The 24,395-nt window shown below is 33.2% G+C and overlaps 1 protein-coding gene across 2 annotated transcripts in view; it reads right to left on the bottom strand.

The window, feature by feature from the left end:
- LOC143066932 (filamin-A-like) overlaps window positions 1-24,395 on the bottom strand; it is a 44,523-nt gene that overhangs the window by 4,637 nt on the left and 15,491 nt on the right. The window contains exons 2-20 of one of the 2 annotated variants that reach the window (XM_076239793.1): window positions 20,535-20,724; window positions 20,124-20,189; window positions 19,051-19,264; window positions 18,525-18,633; window positions 17,545-17,705; window positions 13,956-14,363; window positions 12,080-12,197; window positions 11,637-11,768; window positions 10,967-11,140; window positions 10,524-10,628; window positions 9,045-9,164; window positions 7,706-7,879; window positions 6,207-6,347; window positions 5,550-5,675; window positions 4,903-5,154; window positions 4,407-4,590; window positions 2,950-3,618; window positions 1,077-1,468; window positions 549-842 (exon numbers count right to left, since the gene is read on the bottom strand). In XM_076239793.1, the coding sequence (XP_076095908.1) occupies window positions 549-842; window positions 1,077-1,468; window positions 2,950-3,618; window positions 4,407-4,590; window positions 4,903-5,154; window positions 5,550-5,675; window positions 6,207-6,347; window positions 7,706-7,879; window positions 9,045-9,164; window positions 10,524-10,628; window positions 10,967-11,140; window positions 11,637-11,768; window positions 12,080-12,197; window positions 13,956-14,363; window positions 17,545-17,705; window positions 18,525-18,633; window positions 19,051-19,264; window positions 20,124-20,189; window positions 20,535-20,724 (4,029 nt within the window). Of the gene's footprint in view, window positions 1-548; window positions 843-1,076; window positions 1,472-2,949; window positions 3,619-4,406; window positions 4,591-4,902; window positions 5,155-5,549; window positions 5,676-6,206; window positions 6,348-7,705; window positions 7,880-9,044; window positions 9,165-10,523; window positions 10,629-10,966; window positions 11,141-11,636; window positions 11,769-12,079; window positions 12,198-13,955; window positions 14,364-17,544; window positions 17,706-18,524; window positions 18,634-19,050; window positions 19,265-20,123; window positions 20,190-20,534; window positions 20,725-24,395 lie in introns of both variants that reach the window. The other variant, XM_076239791.1, reaches the window with a different exon arrangement.

Genomic DNA, 24,395 nt, shown 5'->3' with positions numbered 1-24,395 from the left:
ACCTATCATTAACAATACAACTGACCACCTATCATTAACAATACAACTGACCACCTATCATTAACAATACAACTGACCACCTATCATTAACATCAGCAATACAACTGACCACCTATCATTAACATCAGCAATACAACTGACCACCTATCATTAACATCAGCAATACAACTGACCACCTATCATTAACATCAGCAATACAACTGACCACCTATCATTAACATCAGCAATACAACTGACCACCTATCATTAACATCAGCAATACAACTGACCACCTATCATTAACATCAGCAAATAAATAACAATAACACATTATAAAGATTCAAGTAGAAAAAAAAATCAGGAAAAAAATTGTTTTAATATAAAAAAAAAAATTGTGGTGTGATTGCCAATGAGACAACTCTCCACAACACACCAAAATGACACAGTAATTAACAACTAAAGGTCACCGCAAGTCAATTCATATAGGTTGTATACAAAAGTGTTACTATACCTGGTCCTGCATGGTTTTAAATTAATTCATATAGTTGTATACAAAAGTGTTACTATACCTGGTCCTGCATTGCGCCCGTCGATATTAAATGTCGCTTCCTTATTGACAAAAGCTTGTTTAAGTCCTTTACCACTGAGTATAACTTTTGAAGAATCTATTGGTGAATGTTCATAACTCCTATGTGACAATGCCGGACCATCAACAATTTTATATGACGGTGACCTTGATGGTGACCGTGAAGAACCCGAACTACGACTAGGACTGTTAGCCATATAAGTTGTGTAAATATGGGGCGTTCTATAGACAACCCTTTCCGGATCAGTATTAGTAGTTGCAGTAGAATGTAGACTACCTGGAACGAAAAAGGTTCAAAATGTATATATCGCCCTAAATGAAAATTAATCTACAAAATAAAGTCATATTACAACATTTAACTGAACATATTTCAGAGTTAACAAGTTTTCATTGAATTAAAAAAACAAAATTCTATGCTATTGCTATTTCTTATTTAGAGGTACAAGGTAATTCAAAATAAAATAACAAAGAAAACGTTGGAAGTCTCTAAAGTGTATGTATCAAGTCTTACCGGCTCGTCTTGGAACAAGGACTCGAGATGTTGCCCTTGAACTGACATCAGAAACTTTTCGAACAACAGTTATCCTAGGATCATCTTGAACCCTTCGAACTAGGGTAATTTTGGGATCGTCTTGAACTCTACGAACCACTGTAATTCTAGGGTCATCAGGAACTCTCCGAACCATTGCTATTTTAGGCTCATCGACTACTTTTCGAAGAAGAGTTACTTTAGATTGAGGTACTTTCTTTCTTGACTCGTCGGATGATGATGATGACGAATACGAACTGCTTCCACTCGAAAAACGTTTCTTTTTATGGCGTTTATGTTTCGTAACATAGATTGTTGCTGGTTTTGTATTGGCGGTATTTACCCATGGGCCATCCAATGCGTCTCCGTTTACTCTGCTGAAATTACCATTAGGTTTGATTATATATAAAGGCAAAAGACATTTCACGAGTTGTAATAACAGCATGTTTTGTTGCTTTAAAAAAATAGAAGTTCTAAAAATTTAGTAAGAATTGTCATAAAAAATGAAAAAAGGAATGTGGTATTTGTCCAGTTGGGTGAAAACTATTGTTTATATGTAGGTGTTTATCTTAAATGCGAGACAACTTAAGAATAGAACTAGATAGAAAATAAACAATTAGAGAACGCGTATATGTCAAAGTAAAATATCAATATAAACATGTGTAAATTAAGACACACCCCAATTATCAGAACAGTTACGTTTTAATGAATATCCATTTGCCTCTGGAACAAAATTATTACAGCTCCTTTATATGATACACACATATTTATCACTTATAGTCATGTATTAACTTCATTCACCCCTGTTGAGACAAACTTATATTCCTTTATGATGGACGACTCAAAATGAGAATCTCATTTTTTTAAATCTCCACGATTCTGTTTGTTAACTTGATTTGTCACTTCCTATTCAATTTACGCGATTTGATCATCGGTAAACAACTGTCATTTTAATTTATGAACAACGTGTGTCCATTGTTGTACATGTGGACGTTTAGTCCCCGACGATATCACATTACCAGTAGTCAGCATTTTTGTCATTGATGTGTTCGTTTTCTATTTGATTATCTATCAAGTGCTGAATTTTTCGAAACAGTATTGGCAGTATTTGGCACAACTTTTAATTCGAGCGCCATGCATGTGTCTATGTAGACAAAAAGACGAGTTTGGTGTACTTATTTCCAAACCCGGTATCTTGGAAGAACATTTGTTTTGTCTTCGTACCTATCTTTGTAACAGATAGAACTTACCTTACCCACTAATTCAACATGTAGCATTTAAACTAGAGAGCGTACAAAATATAAATCTTGGTATCTATTATGCTCATTTACTATATCAAAATATTAAAGTCTTCAATATAAAGAAACTATTTCTATTGGTATATATAAAAGCAAATGCCAACACTAAGAACTTTTTATCTATAAAAGAGGGGCAACAGATACCAGAGGGATAGTCAAACTCGTAGATCGAAAATAAACTGACACACAATGGCTAAATGTGTATTCTTGATTCATTTTCAGTCCATCATCATCAATTTCTTCAGCTGTTGTCCGGGCTTAACGTTTTAGATTTTCCTAAACATTGTGTTCTTATAAAAATGGACGTAACACCACTACTAACCGTATTAAAAAAAAAACCAACACACCCTCTAACTCTACATTAAATAAACAAGGTCTCCACGTGTTCCCTATAACCAATGATATTCATAGAAGTGTATAGGATATATAAATTGTACCCCTTCATCGGTACTGTCTGTGACTAACGCATATAACTTGCTTACTCTCGCACGTGTAGACTTCTATTCAAGATTACCAAACGTCAATGACAGAAGTATAAATCACTTATACACTCTCACCTGTCTAAATGTCCATCCCAGTTGTCTGAAGCAGACGTATAAATCACAGATTCCGGGTTAAGTCGTCTGCTGTTAGGAAGTGTCGTATATTTTGTCGGTTGCTGTTGTAATGTTCTATTGTTCGGAACTGATGCATAAATAATTGGTTGTTGTTCTAAAGGCCTGTCTCCCTGATTTGACCATGTTTTATAATGCATCGGTTTGGGTTGTACTTCTTCGTGTTTAATCGTTGGGTGTTGCTGTTGTAGTGTTCTATTGTTCAGAACTGACGTATACAGAATTGGTTGTTCTTCAAAAGATCTGTCTCCGTTATTCGACAATGTTTTATAATGTATCGGGTTAGGCTGTACTTCATCGTGTTTAATCGTTGGGTGTTGATGTTGTAATGTTCTATTGTTCGGAACTGACGTGTACAGCTGCGGCTGTTCTTCAAACGATCTGTCTCTCTGATTTGACAATGTTTTATAATGCATCGGTTTGGGTTGTACTTCTTGTTGTTTAACCGTTGGGTGTTGATGTTGTATCGTTATATTGTTTGGAACTGACGTGTACAGAATTGGCTGTTCTTCAAAAGATCTGTCTCTCTGGTTTGACAAGGTTTTATAATGCATCGGTTTTGGTTGTACTTCCTCTTGTTTAACCGTTGGATGTATAAGGTGGTAGTTATATCTAAATAAGTAAAACATGCGTAAAATATTATCATTCATACTAGGTCATGCAAAAAATGTAAAACTGAATTGTCTAAATGTACACTTTTCTGAAATTTACCAAAACCTATAATTTATGACGGAAATATATATATATTACCAACATTTGCATGCATGTTTAAATAAAACTGGAGCACTAGATTAAACAACATACACACACCACATATCCTAGATATACTTTCTAAAAATGTTGCAAACTACATTTACTTTAAAATTCAACTGTTCGGACCCTTTTGTTAAACATTTATAACTGATGGCGTGCAAACTACATTTACTTTAAAATTCAACTGTTCGGACCTTTTTGTTAAACATTTATAACTGATGGCGTGCAAACTACATTTACTTTAAAATTCAACTGTTCGGACCCTTTTGTTAAACATTTATAACTGATGGCAACATTATACTTGTCTGCTTGTTTTCAAAATCAAAAAGATTATATCAAATTGAACATTTAGTGTCAATCAGAGAAAACAATTAAACAACTAAAATATTAAAACTAATGGCATTATTCTTCAACAGTATATTCCGAATAGGTCAAAATCCCAATCACTCAAGTTTATAGTCCATGATACTAGTATTATCAATTTTTAAAATTTAAAAATTTCACCAAACAACACAAAATGTGATGAATATACTGTCATGTTAATCATTATATAGGGTTGAATGACGTAAACGGCAAAATGTTTTTAATAATTGATGAAAAATACATGCAAAAAAACGAATCGAGAAAAACGAGTGTATAATGCTTACCTATTTGGACTGTTATGAAGGTGGCCTGGGTCAGATGAATGATGTTCCTTTGGCTGCATGACCACTAATGGGGATAAGACCGGCTGATGTTGGTTGTCACTTTCAGGAAGCCAAACAGCATAACCAAGAAACGGTTTGGGTGATATAGGGAAGTCACACCACTTCACGTCTATATAATGACGACCTTTACAAAGACAAAATATGTTTAACATTTTAAAGTTTCGAATGCAAATTAAAAAACTCAGATCAAACATCTAAAAAATAATACAAAATAACCAGATACATAAAAGAAAAAGACATAATATAAAATATTAATACCAGAAGGCTGGATAAATAATACAATTGAAAGTGTTAGATTTTACTTCATTCAATTATGTCAGCTTCTTTCGGTGCGTATCTAATACTTGGATGGAGAGTTGTCTCATTGGCACCCATACCACAACTTCCTATATCTATATAGAAAAAAAAAAGGATTTTGTAAGAAAGATGTAAATACCTTCCTCTTTTGGTGTAAAAATAAGCGTATGTTTCCCTCCGATTCTGGAATCTATTGCTACGGGAACCTTGTAACTAGGACCATGTACTTCAGCCGTTAGCTCACCGAGACCAGCCTCCGAGGCATCAAAGGGAATTTGCTTCTCTTTATTGACAATAAGTGGGATTCTATCGTTTTCATCAAGCAGGGGTTCCCATCCTCCAGAAACACGTATTTTAGAAGGATCTACTATTAATGGTCTGAAAGGACTATCTGCAAAACAAAAACAAAAACAAAAAAAAACCAATAAATTCATGACTTCATCATCATTGTTGGGAACTTTATAATTGTAAAAAATAACCGTTTTAAATGTTTAACAAGGTGTGCCTAGACCCATATAGGCTAATTTTCAATATGTTAAACATTTCTGGTTGTATGTACTAATGTTGTTGACACACTTGAATATTCTGTATTATCCACTGCAGGTTTTAAGTATGAGACAAAATGCCTTTCACACTTAAACTGAACGAAAGATCTATTAAAAATATTACAAAAATACCGAACTCCAAGGCAATTTAAAAATGATGAAAAACACCCTGACGAAATCAATTATTGAAAAATTTTCCTACATAATGATTGTTTCTATAGTGTAATAATCAGTGAGTTACCGTCTATATTTTTGCCATCAAGTTTGACGTGTATTCTGTGTGGACCAGCTTCCTCTGGTACATATGTAGCTGTGTGTGTTCCATCATCGTTTGCTACTACATTACAGTTTATTGGGTAATGTGGACCTGCAATAAATTCAAACGTAAAATAACAAAAATAACGAACTGTAAGGAAAATTCAAATAGAAAAGTCCCTTATCAAATAGCAAAAAAGTTCAAACACGTGAAACGACTGTCACATTCTTTACTTGGTACAGGCGTTTTCTCATGTAGAAATAAGGGAAACCATGAAACCTGACAAAAGTAAAATTTAAAATTGAAGAAGTCTATATTTTTCTTTCAGCAAACTTTTGAGTGCAATGTATACTTTATCATATTTAAAATTCTCTTTTTTGAAAGTGGTATTAGCTACGATTGTGACGGTTTACTTAGAAATATTCAAGTATGAATAATTACAAGATATATATAATAACCGAACATTTAATAAAGTTGTCGATGTAAGCAGTCTGTTTGGTTAAAATTTGTAAAAAGAAAGCTAAATTCGATAGACAGGTAATATTGCAATTAATTAGCTGATTTTGACTTTCTTCTTTATATACCAACGACTAGTTTCTTTGTTGTACGTATTTTAAAGATATTTTTGTATCTAAAACTTACCCTCAACTGTAACAGACAATTCCCCCGGAAATCCTCGTGCGTCTATTTTGAATTTGGTCTCGTGACCTTCCCTGCCTCTTCTCAGTCCTTCTCCAACGGCTGTAGCAGCAATTTCTTCTATTTCTTGTGTGAACGGGGAACCTGTTAATATATGATTATGTTTATCAAATATAGCTCTAAAAACCCACAAAACATATAAGTTATCAGGAGGAAAGATTTAAAATAACAAATTGAATTATCTTAACGATGTGTTTGTGTCTCAACTAACTAATGACGTCTTAGATTGTGGTTTAACATCTATGTCGTCTGTCTGCCAAGTACCGAACCTGACCTATTCCCAAATATGACTGTTATACCGAGTGTGAATTTTTGTTGCTTTACAACGTGTCTCGGTATTTTGTGTTGTTATTTCTGTCGCGTTGTGTTTTCATTTTAGCGATATTTTTAACAATGTCATAAAGCGAAATATTTGGCTAGCCATTTAACCAGGTTCAACCTACCCTTTATTCTTAAAATTTCATGTAGTAAGTCAGGAATATTTTTGTTGTTATCAAATAGTTCGTTTATATGTGTTTACCTCGGTTTTAGTTTGTAATAAGAAATCAAAGGTACCAGGAATATAATTTAATACGCAAGACGCTCGTTTCGTATTTTGAACACTGATATACTGGTATACTGGTATATTTATAACACACGGCCAGCGAAAGCTTTCGCAAATTTTTGTTTTTTTCCCTCGCCGGGATTCGAACGCATGCTACTGTGATATCGTGACACCAAATCGCCTGCACTGCAGCCGTCCCGCTAGACCACACGACCACCTGGGCTCTCAAAAAAAGAGCGTTCGCTGGCCGTGTGTTACCTTTCCTCGTCAGTTTTAATCTAGCGGCGTACTACAGTACATGATATATAAGGCATGAAGATGTTATTGTTACAGATCAGCTAAATTATCTATAGTAAAGGATCCTACAAATTAATGTAATATACAGTCACAGAAAATAATTATATTTATAAGTACGTCTGAGTCAGTGACAACTCTACAACAGATGTATCCATCGGATCGCCATCAATGATGGTGATACATGGCTGTGTACATAATGTATATACAACTCGTATATATATATATATATTTATAGTAATACTGTGTTAAAAACTTAAATTAAGCTGATTCGGGAAAGACTTAATGTGACTAAGCTGAATAGTCTGGTTGACCAAGAGGTCTATGGTATTGGACTTAGTAAAGGTGTTGTTGTTATTGTTGTCTCAACAGTTTGAGTCTCGCATGCATGAAGGATACGAATGTTCATTAACAAAATTTTTAACAATGTCCGGCTGAATCTTTGACTTCATACGTCAAACATTGATTAACTGGGGTATCTTAGTTATATATGTACTTGTTTTTAATTGGTATATAAAACTCAGCAATGCAACCTTTACAGATCAATAAGTAAAAGAACAATAATTTGCAAAAGATGAGAAATAATACTGCTTGTTTTCCCTACCTTTAACCATTCTTCCATCAAAAACTATCCATATTTTGTAGGTTCCTTTACCACGTGGTTGGAAAGTTATTCTGTGTATACCCGGATCATCCTCGACTGTATTTGCTGGGAAACGGTAACCTTTATACGATACATGAGCTTCGATTCGTCCTGGATCTAAACCTGAACAATCAGCTGAAAATATATAAAATATACTATTTTCATACCAAATAAAACAAAACTGTCAATCGTAGGAATTAGTTACATGTGTCTAAGGCACCGCTTTCTGGTATCCAATGACTTTATTTAGGAAGTATAGAATAATTCAGAAAATCAAATTTTAAAAGAAAACAAGAATGTGTCCAAAGTACACAGATGCCCCACTCGCACTATCATTTTCCATATTCAGTGGACCGTGAAAATGGGGTAAAAATTCAAATTTGGCATTTAAATTAGAAAGATCATATCTAAAGGAACATGTGTATTAAGTTTCAAGTTGATTGGACTTCAACTTCATCAAAAACTACCTTGACCATAAACTTTAACCTGAAACTTGCACTATCATTTTCTATGCTTAGTGTCAAATTTGGGTCAAAAATCTTATTTGGCATTAAAATTAGAAAGATCATAACATGGGGAACATGTGTACTAAGTTTCAAGTCGATTTTACTTCAACTTCATCAAAAACCTACCTTGACCAAAAGCTGTTAACCTGAAGTGGGACAGACGGACGAACAGACCAGAAAACATAATGCCCCTCTACTATCGTAGGTGGAGTATAAAAAATAATCCATGTGAATTCCAAGCTTAGCCTATTTTTTAAGTGCAAAATTTCATTTAAAACAAGAATGTGTCCCCAGTACACGGATGCCCCATCCGCACTATCATTTTCTATGTTCAGTGGAACGTGAAAATGGGATAAAATCTATAATTTGGCATTAAAATGAGAAAGATCATCGACCAAAAACTTTAACCCGAAGCGGAACGGACGAACGAACGGACGGACGAACGGACGCACAGACCAGAAAACATAATGCCCATAAATAGGGCATAAAAAATAAATGTATGCGTGAGAAAAAGCAAGCCCCACACAGTATTGATTGAAAACAACACTCAATAAAATTCGTGTGTCCGAAGCGCTTTTCTGACTTTATATTTACCAGGATCGATCAGATCAAACCAAACACTTTGAAAACCAGTGATGATAGATACACATAACACGTCAGAAGCTTCATAACCAAAAGGCACAGAAATATTAGACAAATCTATGTAAGGTCAACTTTCCCAGAGGGAGTTGTAACCTTAGCTCCTTGTTAATTTATAAATTGACCAACAGAGAATTTACGAAGTATTGACTTACCTATTAAGTGAGGGAAATTACATACTGTTCCATCCTGCATACTGTATACTTTAATATCAGCTTTGTCTGTAATCAACACCTCAAACGGCCCTCCTGTTATATAATCTATCTGCCAGTCACCTACAGAATACAAATTGGTTTTACTACAAATACCCAGACCCACCCTGTTAGAGAAAAACTTGTAAATCAGCTTTAATAGTTTATATATTTCAAATACCCTCAAGGTGAACATCTCTATTAACTAGTTTTTAAACATGGAGAAAATGTCATACTTGATACATGCTGGTGTTGCTCAAGACCATGTCGGTGACTTGAACGTTTCAATTAAATTATAAAATGTAGACCACAATACATACTGTTACCAAATTAAAGAATACAACTGAATAAAAATAATTGTGTCGAGTTGAGAAGAGAAATATTTGTTAGATCACACTATAATTTTGGTTCCGACTCGTAACGTAACTTACATCAACAAAATAAATAATCCGATAAAATTAAAGTTAAATGAATTGAAAGGGTGAGATTTCAACACAATTTAAAAATCCCCCAAAAAGATTAAATAAAAATAGATCAGCAATAAATATCAATCTTTATTTGCAATACAAACAAAAACAATTTTGGTAATTGAAAATACATGGACAAAACAAACATAATGAAAACTCGACAATATTATAATAGATATGATAAAAACACTTATTGATCTCCTTTCCTCAGTTCTAATGACTCTTTAATAAAAGAAACAACTGCTTTTACATCATTTGGTGTTGATGGATTTAGTATAATAAGAGTTTATCAGTAAAATTAAGTGTATTAAAATTAACATATTTTTGTATATAATATTTTAGAAAGATTTCTCTTTTATTTTTATCAACTTTACAGTTAAAGAAAAATAAAGAAAGTTTTGAGAAGAGAACAGGGTGAATATAAAGTGATGAAGTAAGATTGGTAATGAGATATCCATCCACCAGTGAAGATTGATAATGAGATATCCATCCACCAGTGAAGAGTAAGATTGATAATGAGATATCCATCCACCAGTGAAGAGCAAAGACAGATCGGCTCGGTTCAGAATAATGTGTCCGGGTAGGTTGTGTTAAAACATCTTACCTAGCCCGTTAACAATCCCAATTGGGCGTTTAAGCTGTTTAGGTCAAAACAGGATTCCTTTTCACATAAATAAAACCCCATGTTCTCACCCTCATATGCATGTTAATTTGCCATTTGATGTTAAAACACAAATTCATCATCATTATATTTATCAATATAGATCTAATTATATAGTGCTGATACTGTGTTTGTTTCTTTTCAGTTATGATGGTCAGAAACCATTCCGTTTAAAATAGGCGAGTACATGTAAAGACAATCAAAACGAGAAACAACTGAGAAATGTTCATTTTAGTATCTCAACAACACCAACAAAAACGTAAACAAAAGAAATAACAAAAAAAACCTCTGCTATCCTTCTTTGGTACTACTTACATGTCGACTTAACGTTATATTTGTCTCTATCAGGTTCGATAGATGTCGAAAATATTGCCCTTCGATGCATACCGTCACTATCGGACCCAAGGAGGTAGTCGGAATCTGAAGAAAACATATAAAAGTATGTTAGATGTCGAATAGGTACATGGTCATCCACGTCAAAGCTGTTCGTTTTATTTATTTTCCCTTTATTGTCATTTTTCATTTATTTGAAACTATAAAACATAGATATTTGTTATCAAATAAAAAAAAAACAGTCAACTATTGAAGTTATATAACAAAACTGGGTTAAAATCTACTTTTTTTGTATAGTTATTTTCAACTTTCATTGAAATCAATATAAGTGTAAGAAATATATGCAAATAATTACCTATAATTTCTGATTTATTAAAACTAACTCTGACACTGTACACCCAACAGATGTAAGGGAGATAACTTACCTCTAATTTCTGATTTATTAAAACTAACTCTGACACTGTACACCCCACAGATGTAAGGGAGATAACTAGCTGTATAAACACCTGTCTGGGTTTCTTTAACAGAGCAAGGAACTTTTGTACCCCGGAAGTCAATGAACACTTCCAAATCACCTTTTCCCGCATTATGGCAATCAACTACAATCATAAATGTCTAAAATTATTAACAAAATTTTCACTTTTCTTCTATCTCACTTCCTTTATTCCTTTTAAAACAGTTTACTCTTGAAAGAAATATAGTCTTTTTGCTTTCAATCCTTGCTTTCGATTTTTTTTTTAAAACTGAATGTATATATATAAAAAAAAAACAATACCAGTATTCAACAATATGGATGTGTAGAAAGACTGAAATTAAGAAGTTTTAAGATGCAGAATTTAGGTTGGCTATTCCAGACAGAACTTAGCTTTTTGACAAGATTACTATAGGTGACCAGAATGAACACGAAAGTAATATGCTGCGATATACATATTTTATTACATAATGCACATTTAGTGCCTAAGTTTTTAGACGTTAGCTGTAAAGCGAATTTTTTGAAGTATTATGTTCAAATTTAAAAAGTTCGCCATATTTGTTCAGCCCTTTTACATTTACTCCTAAAAAGTAAAGCTGTAATCATATTTAGAGTAAATGTACCTGTAAAGTATTGTCTCTTGTTTACAATGCCTCCTTTTAGTCCAGTAACTTTAACTTGTGAGGGATCACAGACATCTATTGGACAAGAGTCTACCAGCTTGCCGTGGCAGAATAAACTCACTTTCCATTCCCCTGCAATGGAGGAAAAACATATTCAGAAGTTTTTTTTTACCATGTGTGTATCTCAGAAAGGAGATATTGTTGCCTAAGATGTCTTGCCTTAGTCCTCTTTTTCACCCACCAGAAACATTCAAGATTGTCATTTTACTATTGTGCTAATCATACTACAAGATTACTTAGAAAAACACTGTATTCTGATATACCTATTAGAAATTCATTTTTTCTATATTCATCAAAGTTTATGTTACACATTTTTAGTACTAAGTGAGCAATCAAATATGAATAAAAATAAAACAAGTATATTTGTTTGATTATTTTCTTACCTATTTCGTCAGGTGTAAATTGAGCATTATAATTGCCATCTCCTGTTAGTTTAACTACCCTGCCGCTAGGTGACTCTGCTTCAACAATTACTTCGTCTTTGCTTATAATTTCATGAGACTGAAAACAAACATATAAACTCATCATAGATACCAGGACTAAATTTTGTATATACGCCAGACGCGCGTTTCGTCTACAAAAGACTCATCAGTGACGCTCGAATTCAAAAAAGTTAAAAAGGCCAAATATAGTACGAAGTTGAAGAGCATTGAGGACCAAAATTCCTAAAAGTTTTGCCAAATGATGATATAACGTGGATTTCTAGTTCCCAAAGTGTTTTATTCGTTGGGTCAAAGCTGTCCACATAGCAGCTGTACATGCATTTAAGTTGCTGCTATGAAATTCCGTATATGAAAGTGATATTTTGATATTTTTGATTTTCAGTCATTCATTTTCCATAATTATTTCTCTGCTTTAGATGTCTACAAGGTACCTGAAAGGTCTGTCTGAAAGATACAGCAACAAAGAACGCGGCGTTTACACCGTAAATTTAGAAAAAGGTCAGTATGATGCATCTGCAGAAACAAGTTTTGTCAATGAAAGAAAAGTGCTCCATAACAAACAAACAAAGTATAGAAAAAGTGATGCCCCCGCACTCCACTCTGAAGTAAATGTATTATAAAAAAGTCAATATAGGACTTTCTTTGAGATATTATTGTGTCTAGGAGACACAATTGATGCCCCAGTAGATGCAAATTTAAAATACACAAAGTAGAGCATGGAAGCACGATCCTCTTATGCAAGTAAATACTCCAAAAAAATTATAAAGTGAAACTATCTCCCAAAAGGGCAAATATTAATTAAAATCAAAACCCTGACTAAATGCACACCTTCAGTATATGTACAAACAGACAGCAAAATGAAAACTTCCTAGGATTCCTGTAGGAAAAGCCATGCGGAATAACTATATACCCATAAACGGACGGAAAGACGGACCGACAGACGGACGAACGGACAGGTGTAAAACCCTAAGCCCGCCAACTTTGAGTTGCGAGTGCATAAAAATCAGTCAATGTTTTACTATCAGTAGGGCTCGGGTCGAAAGTGAAGTCAGAGTGACTTGACTTTGATATTGGGCACATCCTAATCCCATACTGTATCGACATACATTGGTTAAAGGTATAGGGGGAGGGTTGAGATCTCACAAACATATTTAACCCCGCCGCATTTTTGCGCCTGTCCCAAGTCAGGAGCCTCTGGCCTTTGTTAGTCTTGTATTATTTTAATTTTAGTTTCTTGTGTACAATTTGGAAATTAGTATGGCGTTCATTATCACTGGACTAGTATATATTTGTTTAGGGGCCAGCTGAAAGACGCCTCCGGGTGCGGGAATTTCTCGCTACATTGAAGATCTGTTGGTGACCCTCTGCTGTTGTTTTTTATTTGCTCGGGTTGTTGTCTCTTTGACACATTCCCCATTTCCATTCTCAATTTTATACCAAGTTTGGTCAACCTAATGTTTACGGTAGAAAAGTAGTACGAATGACACAATTCAGACACTTTTTAACTAAAATATAAGTCAAAGGTCTGAAGGACCTGCATTTGACACACACTGAATATAAAAATAAGATGTGGAATGATTGATTAAGGAGACGACTTCCCATGTAAGATACCAAATGACGCAGAAGTTAACAACTCTGGGTCAGCGTATAGCCAGCATAGTCCATGTGAAATAAATTCGAAAGGAGTAGAGCACAATTAAATTATCGTTTGCTAAATTTTTTTTCATTTACTTCGGTTTAAATCATGTAAATTCAAAATTGAAGAAACATGTTTTTCATTTAATTACAATCCATAGTTTAAGAAAACAATACTCACCGTAGTCGAAATAATAACACCCACTGAGTAAGTATCCACTTTTACTCCACTGACATTATCAAGCGTGTCCGTTTTATGCTTTTTTCCTTTTTCTTTCCTTAAAGATGGAATTCTTTGGAAAACAAATGAATCCTCTGTATCGTCAAAATTCGCGTTGCTGTCGATATGATACGTCGTCAGCGGTCCATTTTGACGTCCATTTTGACTTCTATACAGCATTGGGGAATGTTGGTTTGTGTCTATACTAATAGGTTTAGAATAATCCGCACTACTTCTTGTCCCAGATGAAAATTTGTAAGAATCCACTTCACCGTTGACCGGATATGAAGACAGTGTTGTTTTCCGGTGTGAAATGTTAGGTATACTTCTGCTTGTTACTCTTCGTTCTTCTTCGTAAAGTGTAGTAACCTTTAAAAAATATAATTCAATAAACCACAGATAAGATTTGCAGTTATTTTAATCCAAGTTGATTACAGATTAAACAGTATATCCTTAATAAACATGTATTAGTGGTAAGTTTAAATCATTTGTGATCTTTACTGCACCTAACTCTTACTTATAAACATACGTACAAGCAAGACAAGACCATAAACTGCTACTAGTTTTAAAACAAATAAAGTTTTCACATATTCATGATAAAATAATTCGAGTTTGTAAACCTCTTTTGCACATTGACGTAAATAAGAAATTGGTTTTAACGTTGTTGAACTAAAAAAAGAAGAGAAATGTTCTTTTTGTCAACTGGTATTTCGTAGCCACTAGGACTCGACCAAACAGGTCTCGTTCCTTTTCTGATCCAAGCGATTCTTTGAGTTTTTGTCTGTTACTTTGATTTGTTTTTTTCTTACAATCGATTGCATTGAGTGTGTAGGCAAAGCTGGCTTGTTAGCTGAACCGCGAAGTCATTATTAGGTTAGGTAAAATACCCTCCTTTAAGAATAGATTAGTCCGATAATAACCAATATATCTGTCTGTAGGACTAGGCTACTTAGAAAAGAGGGTAGCTAACAAGCAAGCTAATCAAAGATATTACCTTTGCCTACATACTCAATGCAATCGGCTGTAATCGATTTATGAGATTAGAGAAAAGTCATTGATTGATTGCTAGCTGCTTAACGTCCAGTAGCAATATGAGATAAAAACATCGAAAAACTACTACAATACCTCTCAATTGACACCACATCAACTAATTCACACAGTTATTGTAATCAAGATTATGTGTAATTAATGTTCTGATATGTTATCCTATCAAATATAGGTTGCTTTACTTCATAAAATTCTGAGCATAAAGTTCATAAACTGCACTTTATGACACGATAAGACAACTTGTTTACTGCAAATTTGCCACTTTGGATCAATTTGGAATAGCATAATGACATAATATACCGAAACATTAATTTGTTTTGCAATCCAAGCACCGAAATAAGTTCTAGAAACTTTAAGTTTAAACCGTAATTGTGCTCCCAAATGTTAATAGTAATCGATTTTTGACACCTGGAATAGATTTTCAGTGGAATGTTGTACCAATGAATTAATAAGTTTCCGTTGAATATCATGTACAGCTACAGTGCCAAATTTCATTGCCTTCTACCCCATATTTTTGGACTTTTTTGCGTTTACAAAAATAGTAAACTGACAGTCTGACTGACGGATGGATGGACACAAGGAAACCTATAAAGCTATTGTATCCTTGGTGCGGGAATCTAATAATATTCATCATCACCACCGTTATACAAGTAACAGCCTAGCTATCATCCACATGAAAAGATTAAAACTTCCTAGGTTCTTGAATGTTAACGAACACCATCATAATTTGGTCGATCGTTGTGGAATGTATCACCGAATGTTTTACTAGCAACTAGACCAACGACGGATACCGCTAATGGAACAGGAACTGTTTTACCAGAGCACCTGCGTTCACTCACGTAGTTGTTGATGGGGTTTGTATTGCCCAATCTTAAGGTTTAATGTGCAGTGTTTTGTGGAATTTTGTTTGTCTATTCAATGTTCTTTTTTCAGACCATGACATTATGTCTTCGAGTTTTTTTTATAGTCGTTTATTTTAAGGAAATGTGAGAAGACGAACTTGCCTGAATGAAGAACATTTACTTATAGAATAACGAGTTCAGGAATGGTTGACAATTGAGACAACTAGCAAACGAAGTTTAAACAAAGTAAACGTAAGCTATGTTTTCTTTTCAGGTCTACAATTGGGGCTAAATCCTTTCACAGGAAAACAACAAGTTGCACGCAATGTCGTGTAAAGTATATCCTCTGTCATTGTAAGCTATTGACGAAAACATTCTACGTTAAGTGGTAGAAATGTAAATTTAAAGTATCGACAAACAGGTAGTGGCTGTATTAGATATACATAGAAATCGCCTTCACGGTACAATACACATAAAGTGTCAGACCAAATATAGTACTGGAGTTGTCATAGTAATATGTAACAAAAAAAATCATTGGATAGCCATCATAATAAAGTAATGTATTATGTAACGAAACAGACAATGCATAATTGCAGTAAATCACCCCTCCGTGAACGGAAAGGGGAGGGGGCGGGTGGGTTGGTTTGATTATTGAATTCAGTAACTAATACAATCGTTGCACAACGTATCATTTTATTGGCTTTGTCAATTGCCAAGGTTGGGAAGAAGTGTAAATAGGTCAAGCAACAATTAAACTTTATTATTAGGAAATGAGTCTGTTGCTATCGTTACTACCTACAACCTTGATATGTTTAAATTTAATTCGAGGTATTTAAAATGTGTACTTTATGCCCTAAACTGGTGTGGCTGCTTCATTGATAGCACGACTTTTATTTATGGGCTATTACCTCTGGGCTATTGCATTTACATTATGTCCTTTACTAGCGTGGCTGTTATATTGACATTATGCCCATTACTGAAGACCGTACTTTGACTTGTAATGTGTATTTTCTTTACAAATTGTGACTTTAATGGAGAGTTGTCTCAATGGCATTAATACCACATCTTCTTATATATAAATATCTTTTATACATTGAAATTATGCCTGTTACTTTTGGGCTCATACATTGACAGTATGCCCATTCATAATGTGTGGCTACGTAATTGTCAACAACATTCACTGTTTGCGTTATATAATGTAAAAATTCACGAGTTCTTAAAAGAATGAAACCGTTATATATTGTATGTAATAATGCAATGTGTTTGTGCATACTTACGCATTAAATATGGAATATGTGCCAACTCTGTATATAATACTTTCCTTTACAGTTGAGGTCGGGGTTGTAGAGGTCAAATACTTTGTAAAACACAAATTTAATTTTTCTTTATAGTTTAATTTGTATTTGTTCATAAACTAGATTATAAAACTGTTCTTGTAAGTTGTGTTTTAAAACTAGAAAAAAGGGGGGTGGTGGGTTGGACAAAAGGGGGGTGGGTGGTAAAAGAGATTCAATAAAATAGAATAAATATGATCGATAAATAACTTTGAAAAATAAGGAATTATTTCCAAATTGATATGAAGCAAATGATAAAATATCCCTCCAGTACTGTAGTCTATACTTGTTAAACTAAAAACTACGGTTATTTCAATTTTCACTTACCCCATTCGTTGCTGGAGTGCTTTGAATAGTTGAATTTTCTGGTTTTAAGTACAAAAACTTTGCAGCGTACGCCATTATTCCTATATGTTCCTGATCTTCCTCAGCAATGTCAGAGGCAGTCAAAAGAGGCTCTACACCTAGTTGCGTTGCACCGTCAATTCCTAGAAAGGAATGTGTCTAAGATGTGTAGTTTTAAAACACTCAAGATAATGAAATCATTTTCTTTTATTTCTTGCTATTCACACACAGTTTTCATCAATAAAACAATGCATGTTAATAGCCTTCAAACTTGTTTTCTGCGACATGTTTTAATGTGAAACTATCCCACATTCTTCTGCTACATCCAGAGTTGATGGAAGTTCGGATTTCACGTATACAATATATGGTATAGTATTTCTTCAATAAATACGAAAATGTTCACTTGTTTTCATAAACCAGAGTGAAGCTACCGTGAAATATTTTTCTCCTCAATCAGCCAACTAATTAGGTACAGGTACAGATTAAAAAGGCTATGGGTCATTCAGGTGTGACGAAAGCCCCCTTCTTCTCTCCACTTGAGTCGACTGTATACTTATCATTATTTTATTATCTACTGTTGTGGAAATTTTATGTGAATATTTTCAATAGGATAGATAGTTTAAGATCTTTTATTGTGATTTCTTGCCGACAAGAAAATTGTTGTCATCTGTTAGAAGTTGTCCGTTGTGATTGTGAAGTTTGAGAAAGGCAGTCTAAGGTTACATCGTCATATTTAAAAGGATGTAAGAATATATTTGTTTCAAGTTTATAATTCTCTTTAAGATCATCGCATTGATCATGTTAAGATAAAAAAGGTTGACAATGTTTTTTTTAATGTTACCTGTAAAATTTATTCACTTTACGAAGTATTCATTCATCCATCTTAATTTTTTGAATAGCATTACAAACTTAAGTGTCATATTGGATTATATTACACTTTTTCCATTGGTGTTTTACGTTACCTTCTTGGAGCCTCTGTATTTCTGAGATATTTGTATGAGAGGTGTCTTGGATCCTGGCTCCCAGGTTGGTAACGAGTTCTGTTAAAACTCGACCATCATTCCAATCTGTCTAGAAATGGGAATAAAAAGGAGTGGAATTGGCTATGTTAAGGTTTACAAAATGAAAATACTTTCTTTTATAATCTTCTTAAAATTTTCTTAACAAAAAGTAAAATCACAAAAATACTGAACTCCGAGGAAAATTCAAGACGGAAAGTCCGTAATGAAATGGCAAATCAAAAGATAAAACACATCAAACGAATGGACATCTGTCATATTCCTCACTTGGTACAGGCATTTTCTTATGTAGAAAATGGTGGATTGAACCTGGTTTCATAGCGTTAACTCTCTCTCACTTGTATGGCACTTTGATATTATACGTAGCAATATTTTATTGCAAATAAAACATATTTTTACAAAATAACGAATTATTTTTCTGTATCATATAATTGCAAGATTTAACAGTTAAGATATTTTTTCATCTTACTGTAAAATTAAAGACAGGAACGTTATGAACCATAGGTTGTATTCTCTGTAGGGTTGCGTTGTAACCAGGAGAACCAACTTTGATGAAATACGACAGATAAGTAATGGAGGACAATTCATCTAAATCGGTACTGGCTAAATGTTCCGCACGAAGAATAAGAGGTATCCCGAACTGCTGACGTGCCAACTTCATAGCATAATGACAGTTATTAACTCTGAAATAGCAAAGGAAAAATGTTTTATAAGGTCAATAGTTTGTGCCTCTTGAACTATTAATTCAAAACGTATTTTAAATCTATCAAATAACTTCTTTCGATATTCATCAGAGATTAGTCCGTCGGAAATCAGGATTGGTATTTGCTTAATTTATTATGTCGTACTAAATTTTGTCCTTCAAGCTTCTTGTATTCAGTGAAAAACTTAAAAACAAAAACTGGTAAAACAGTCACATTATTAGAACTTCTCATCGACATTTACATGTTTACTAAGGCTTTATTCATAACGAGGTAAAACATGATAAAATATTGAATCTGAATCTGTAAAGATGTTATGTCTATTAATGTAGTTTTGGATGAGCCAAAGGCTCAGATCTATTTTGTCCAAACACTATGCATGATAGGTTCATTTTACGATGAATAAGACTACCTTTTGCACGTTCAGGTGCCAAATAATGTCTCTTAAAATAACTATTAACTATCGATTTAAAATACATTACATCCAGTATTCGTGACTCTATCAGAACATTGACAGGACTGAATTTCTGAAGAACTTTTGCGGCATATTCAAAGAATTTGAATCTAGAATTTTTTTTCTGGTTTGATTTTTTAAAACATTTAAATCATAAAAAAAAGGGTTTAATGACATGAAACTTTGTTTTTGGCATTGGGAGGGCATTCGCAAAGCAAGACCTGCCTTCATATAGGTATCAGAGATTATAAATAGATATTTGCTCACAGTATGACGGCTTTTATTTAAAAAATAAGTTATTATAAATCAGTCAAATCTAACTATACTACTCTAATTTTACATATTTTATGTGGTAAATAGAATGTGTTAAAAGTATCTGGTTCTTACTTATCTGTTCTGTCAAGTGACATCCAATGTGGCGACAGACCAGGCATACAGAATTCCAGTAAAGCACTGCAACGAAGGAAACATATATTCTATTCAATTATCAAAATTCATTTAAACAACTTTCACAACTCTGCATTGCGTAAGTTTTTTTTTAACATCTTTTTTATTTCAACGTATATTTATGGTTTGAAGTTATATTGATTTATTGTAAAAAATTGAGATGCAAATGAAATAATGTATTAAAATGTTTGAATTTAACATTCATACTGCTTCAATATATGAGAAGACGAACAAATGATATCATTACATTAATAATATTCAAGAAGTAGAAAAAAGATAATTAAAATAATTTGTTACATTATCGAACACTATGTACAAATATTTTTACAGAATGTTTAATAATTAAATTACTTTAAAGCCAAACCATCGTTCCAATCTGTTGTCAGGTTCGTCACTTTGCATTGTGGGATAACTGCCTGTATCCATGCCAACAACCAACTTTTGTTTTGAATGTTTCCATTGCCTATTTGATAACGGAGTATCAGCTGCCATATCAAGGCTAGAATTAGCTTCAAGTTTCCATCAGCAATATCAGAACTATCTAAAACAAAACAAAAATGTCGGTGAGGCAAATGAAAAAAATATGATATAAAAATATATATTGATGAAAAAAATACACATACTATATTTTGGCTATAGGCCAGAGAAGGTTAGATCCAGACTACGAGAATATGAATCTAAACATGGCGGATTCCATAGGATGTAATTGAAGTTATGATGGAACTGTCATCAATTCCTAATATCAAGTTTCAATGTCGGTACCACGTATAAACACAATGTTTTGTAATATGACCTAATACCATCCATATTCAGTTTTATTAATACTATAGGGTTATTGCATGAATATTGGGGAATATTGTCCAGAGTAGAATTTTATATTGCACGAGCTTGTAAAAATTGTCGAAAGTAAAAATTGGTTTAAACTAAGATTTCGTCGTGAATTTGAAGATTTATTGCACTAGTGCAATATTGGCATTTATTGCACTCTAACTTTTGGTTACTTTCTGTGGGAAATATTATATTGCTATACAATAATATATTTTGTTGTCGTATTTTCCTGTCATACTATAAGATGTATATGGTTTCATGGAGAATGAAGGTTAACAGGAGTGATTACAAAATACTTTAACACATCCAAACAATAAAACAATACATGTTTTTGTCTCACTATTACATACAGCAATTGTTGTCAGTTTAGTCTCACTATTACATAAAGCGATTGTTGTCAGTTTAGTCTCACTATTACATACAGCAATTGTTGTCAGTTTAGTCTCACTATTACATACAGCAATTGTTGTCAGTTTAGTCTCACTATTACATACAGCAATTGTTGTCAGTTTAGTCTCACTATTACATACAGCAATTGTTGTCAGTTTAGTCTCACTATTACATACAGCAATTGTTGTCAGTTTAGTCTCACTATTACATACAGCAATTGTTGTCAGTTTAGTCTCACTATTACATACAGCAATTGTTGTCAGTTTAGTCTCACTATTACATAAAGCGATTGTTGTCAGTTTAGTGTGGTTAAATGGTTAAAAATACTTGTTTCAAGGTGTAGCCTTATAAGTGAAATAGATAAGTATATCATAATTTCCCTAATCGATGTACTAAAATGATCTGATCTGTGTAAGAGGTAGATTCTTTAGTTTGTCGTGGGAGACCGTATTAAAGATAATTAAGAACAACAGTAATATAAGCATGTTGTATCAATCTATGGCTATTTCACTATATTTAACTCCTAAAAAATTTGAAGAAGGCTTCAATGAAAATTTTCTTCTGTTATCTATAATATGCGAACTACAGTCGTAAAGGATATAGATGGGATTTATATGAGACAAACATCCCATGGACTGCTGTGAAGTATTATAAACTAATAAATGTATCTTATTAGGTACAGACAGATGTTCGAGAAAAACCGATTAGCTTTAAAGCTTTTCAGCATGATAAAGACGATACCTAGGGTCTTATGGCATGATACAGTCGATCTCTGGGGTGGGATTAAGTAGAAGTCAGTTTAATGTATACTTCTATATTAAAAAATAGTATAAGATATACCCAAGAATCCAATTATCCACTATTCCATGAACAATTTATGTTAAAAAGGTAATTAAACAATTTTTAAACGGTCAAGTACCCGTTTTCCAATCCGTTTATTACACTGTTTTGTTATTCAAGTGTTGTTGTTAGCAGGACCGTCCAGATTAACAATTGATTCCAAATATCATGTCTTATTTTATTATATCGAGGGAAATAATTACTTAACACGGTACAAAATACGATAACAGGTGATATTTTGTTTTGGGAGCAGAGATAATATACAAATCAAGTCCACTAGTAAAACTTAAACTTTTCAAATATCAAACCCAGCCAATTTTATTTGTGATAGAACGTACGAGTTTTTTTTTTTTTTTTTTTTACTAAACACTCATATTAAATATAGATCACAATACATTTTTGTAGAACTTTTCCATATAGATAAAATGGAGTAATTAACGATTTTGACTTTTTAATTTGTAAATAAAATTAAGAAAGGAATGGGAAATGTGTTAAAGAGACAACAACCCGACCAAAGAGCAGGAAACAGCCTATGTATGTTTTGTTTTGTGTCAATCTTACATAATAACAGAATATTACAATTCACTTTTATCTGTCAGTTTGGTTTAACTTTGTCAAAATTAAGCAGGAACTCTTCGTTGATTCCTTTATGCTTGCAAACATTAACTCGAACTCATTTGGATTCGTATCCTTATGACCTCATCTGGAAATCGCTGGCGTAGTTCCTTAGTATATTCAGCTATTTCAATTAATATTTTATAGTGTCTTTCTATGTTGTTATGTTTTACTACTGTTTCAGTTAGGGTGAATGTTAAAATCCGTTGCATTTGTTTACAACTGTCCTAAGTCAAAAACCTGTTGTGTTCAGTGGTTCTTGATTGTTGGTGTGGTTCGGAATAGATTACCTTCGCTGTATTTGGCAAAACTTTTAAGAATTTTGGTCCTTAATGCTCTTCAACTTCGTACTTTATTTGGCCTTTTCAACTTTTTTTTGGATTCGAGCGTCACTCACTGATTCTCTGAGTCTTTTGTAGACGAAACACGCGTCTGGCGTATATACTAAATTAAGTCCTGGTATCTATGATGAGTTTATTTTCATATCCGTTTCTCGTATCTCGTTTTTTATATAGTTAAAAGTGTTGGTTGTCCTAGTTAAATTCTTTTACACATGTCATTTTGGGGTCCTTAATAGCTTGCTAGGCTGCATGCTGAAGGCCTTTCTTTGACCTATACTGGTTTATTGTTTTACACATTGTGACTTGAATGGAGAGTCGTCTTATTGGCACTCATTCCAAATTATTTAGATTGAAAAAAATATCAGCTGAAAAGTGAAACTAGAGAAGACCGCAGAATAGTTTATTCGAACTACAAAAAAAATCATTTGGTGGTAAAATAGTTGTATTCCTTTTTTCTATTACTTGAAAAAAGTATCGTCATTATACTATTTCATGTGTTTACCCTATCTATTCATAGTTTAATGTAGGTAACATGGCAATTGTCCATGGTTAATTAAATTGCGTCCAATTCAAAAACACAATAAATGTTTTTGTAATTACGTAAAATTACAGTTTGAGTCAATTCGATGGACATGCATTGTCGAGTTAATGCCGCTATGAATAAATGAGTGAGAACATTGAGCAAGATCTATTGACAACAACTTCTTTTCATAGTGTCAGCCAATCACCTATTGCATTAAACAAAACTGTTAAAGAGGGCACTGCAACATTAAACAGTCTTCATTATCTATCTGTTATCTTTTTTACTGCAAGTCGTCGATGTTATGTCAGATCAACCAAATGAAATTCATTCAAGTGATTATCTCAATGATCATCTCATACACAACTTTAAAAGCTGCATTCTATCTTTGTCTTGATTTAAATAACATCACAAGTTTTATAACTCCTTGAGTGAATCTATTAAATCATCCATTTATAAACCACTGAATTTGACAGTGAGACAGATTGACACGAAAACCTGTATTCTGATAGAAATTCACTATCACAAAAAACAAAAATATAGTATTTCATAAATCAGAACAAATGTAAACATCCTAGCAAAGTATTCAATTATACCACACTCGGATACTCAGAAAGGATTGTTCAAGGATAAGATTTGAATTTAAATCATCATATACGAATTTCAAATAATTTAAAT

Source organism: Mytilus galloprovincialis, chromosome 3 (assembly GCF_965363235.1).
Source record: "Mytilus galloprovincialis chromosome 3, xbMytGall1.hap1.1, whole genome shotgun sequence".
Lineage (NCBI taxonomy): Eukaryota > Metazoa > Mollusca > Bivalvia > Mytilida > Mytilidae > Mytilus > Mytilus galloprovincialis.
Note: the sequence above shows the minus strand (reverse complement) of the source record. Positions and strands in the feature narration are given on the sequence as shown.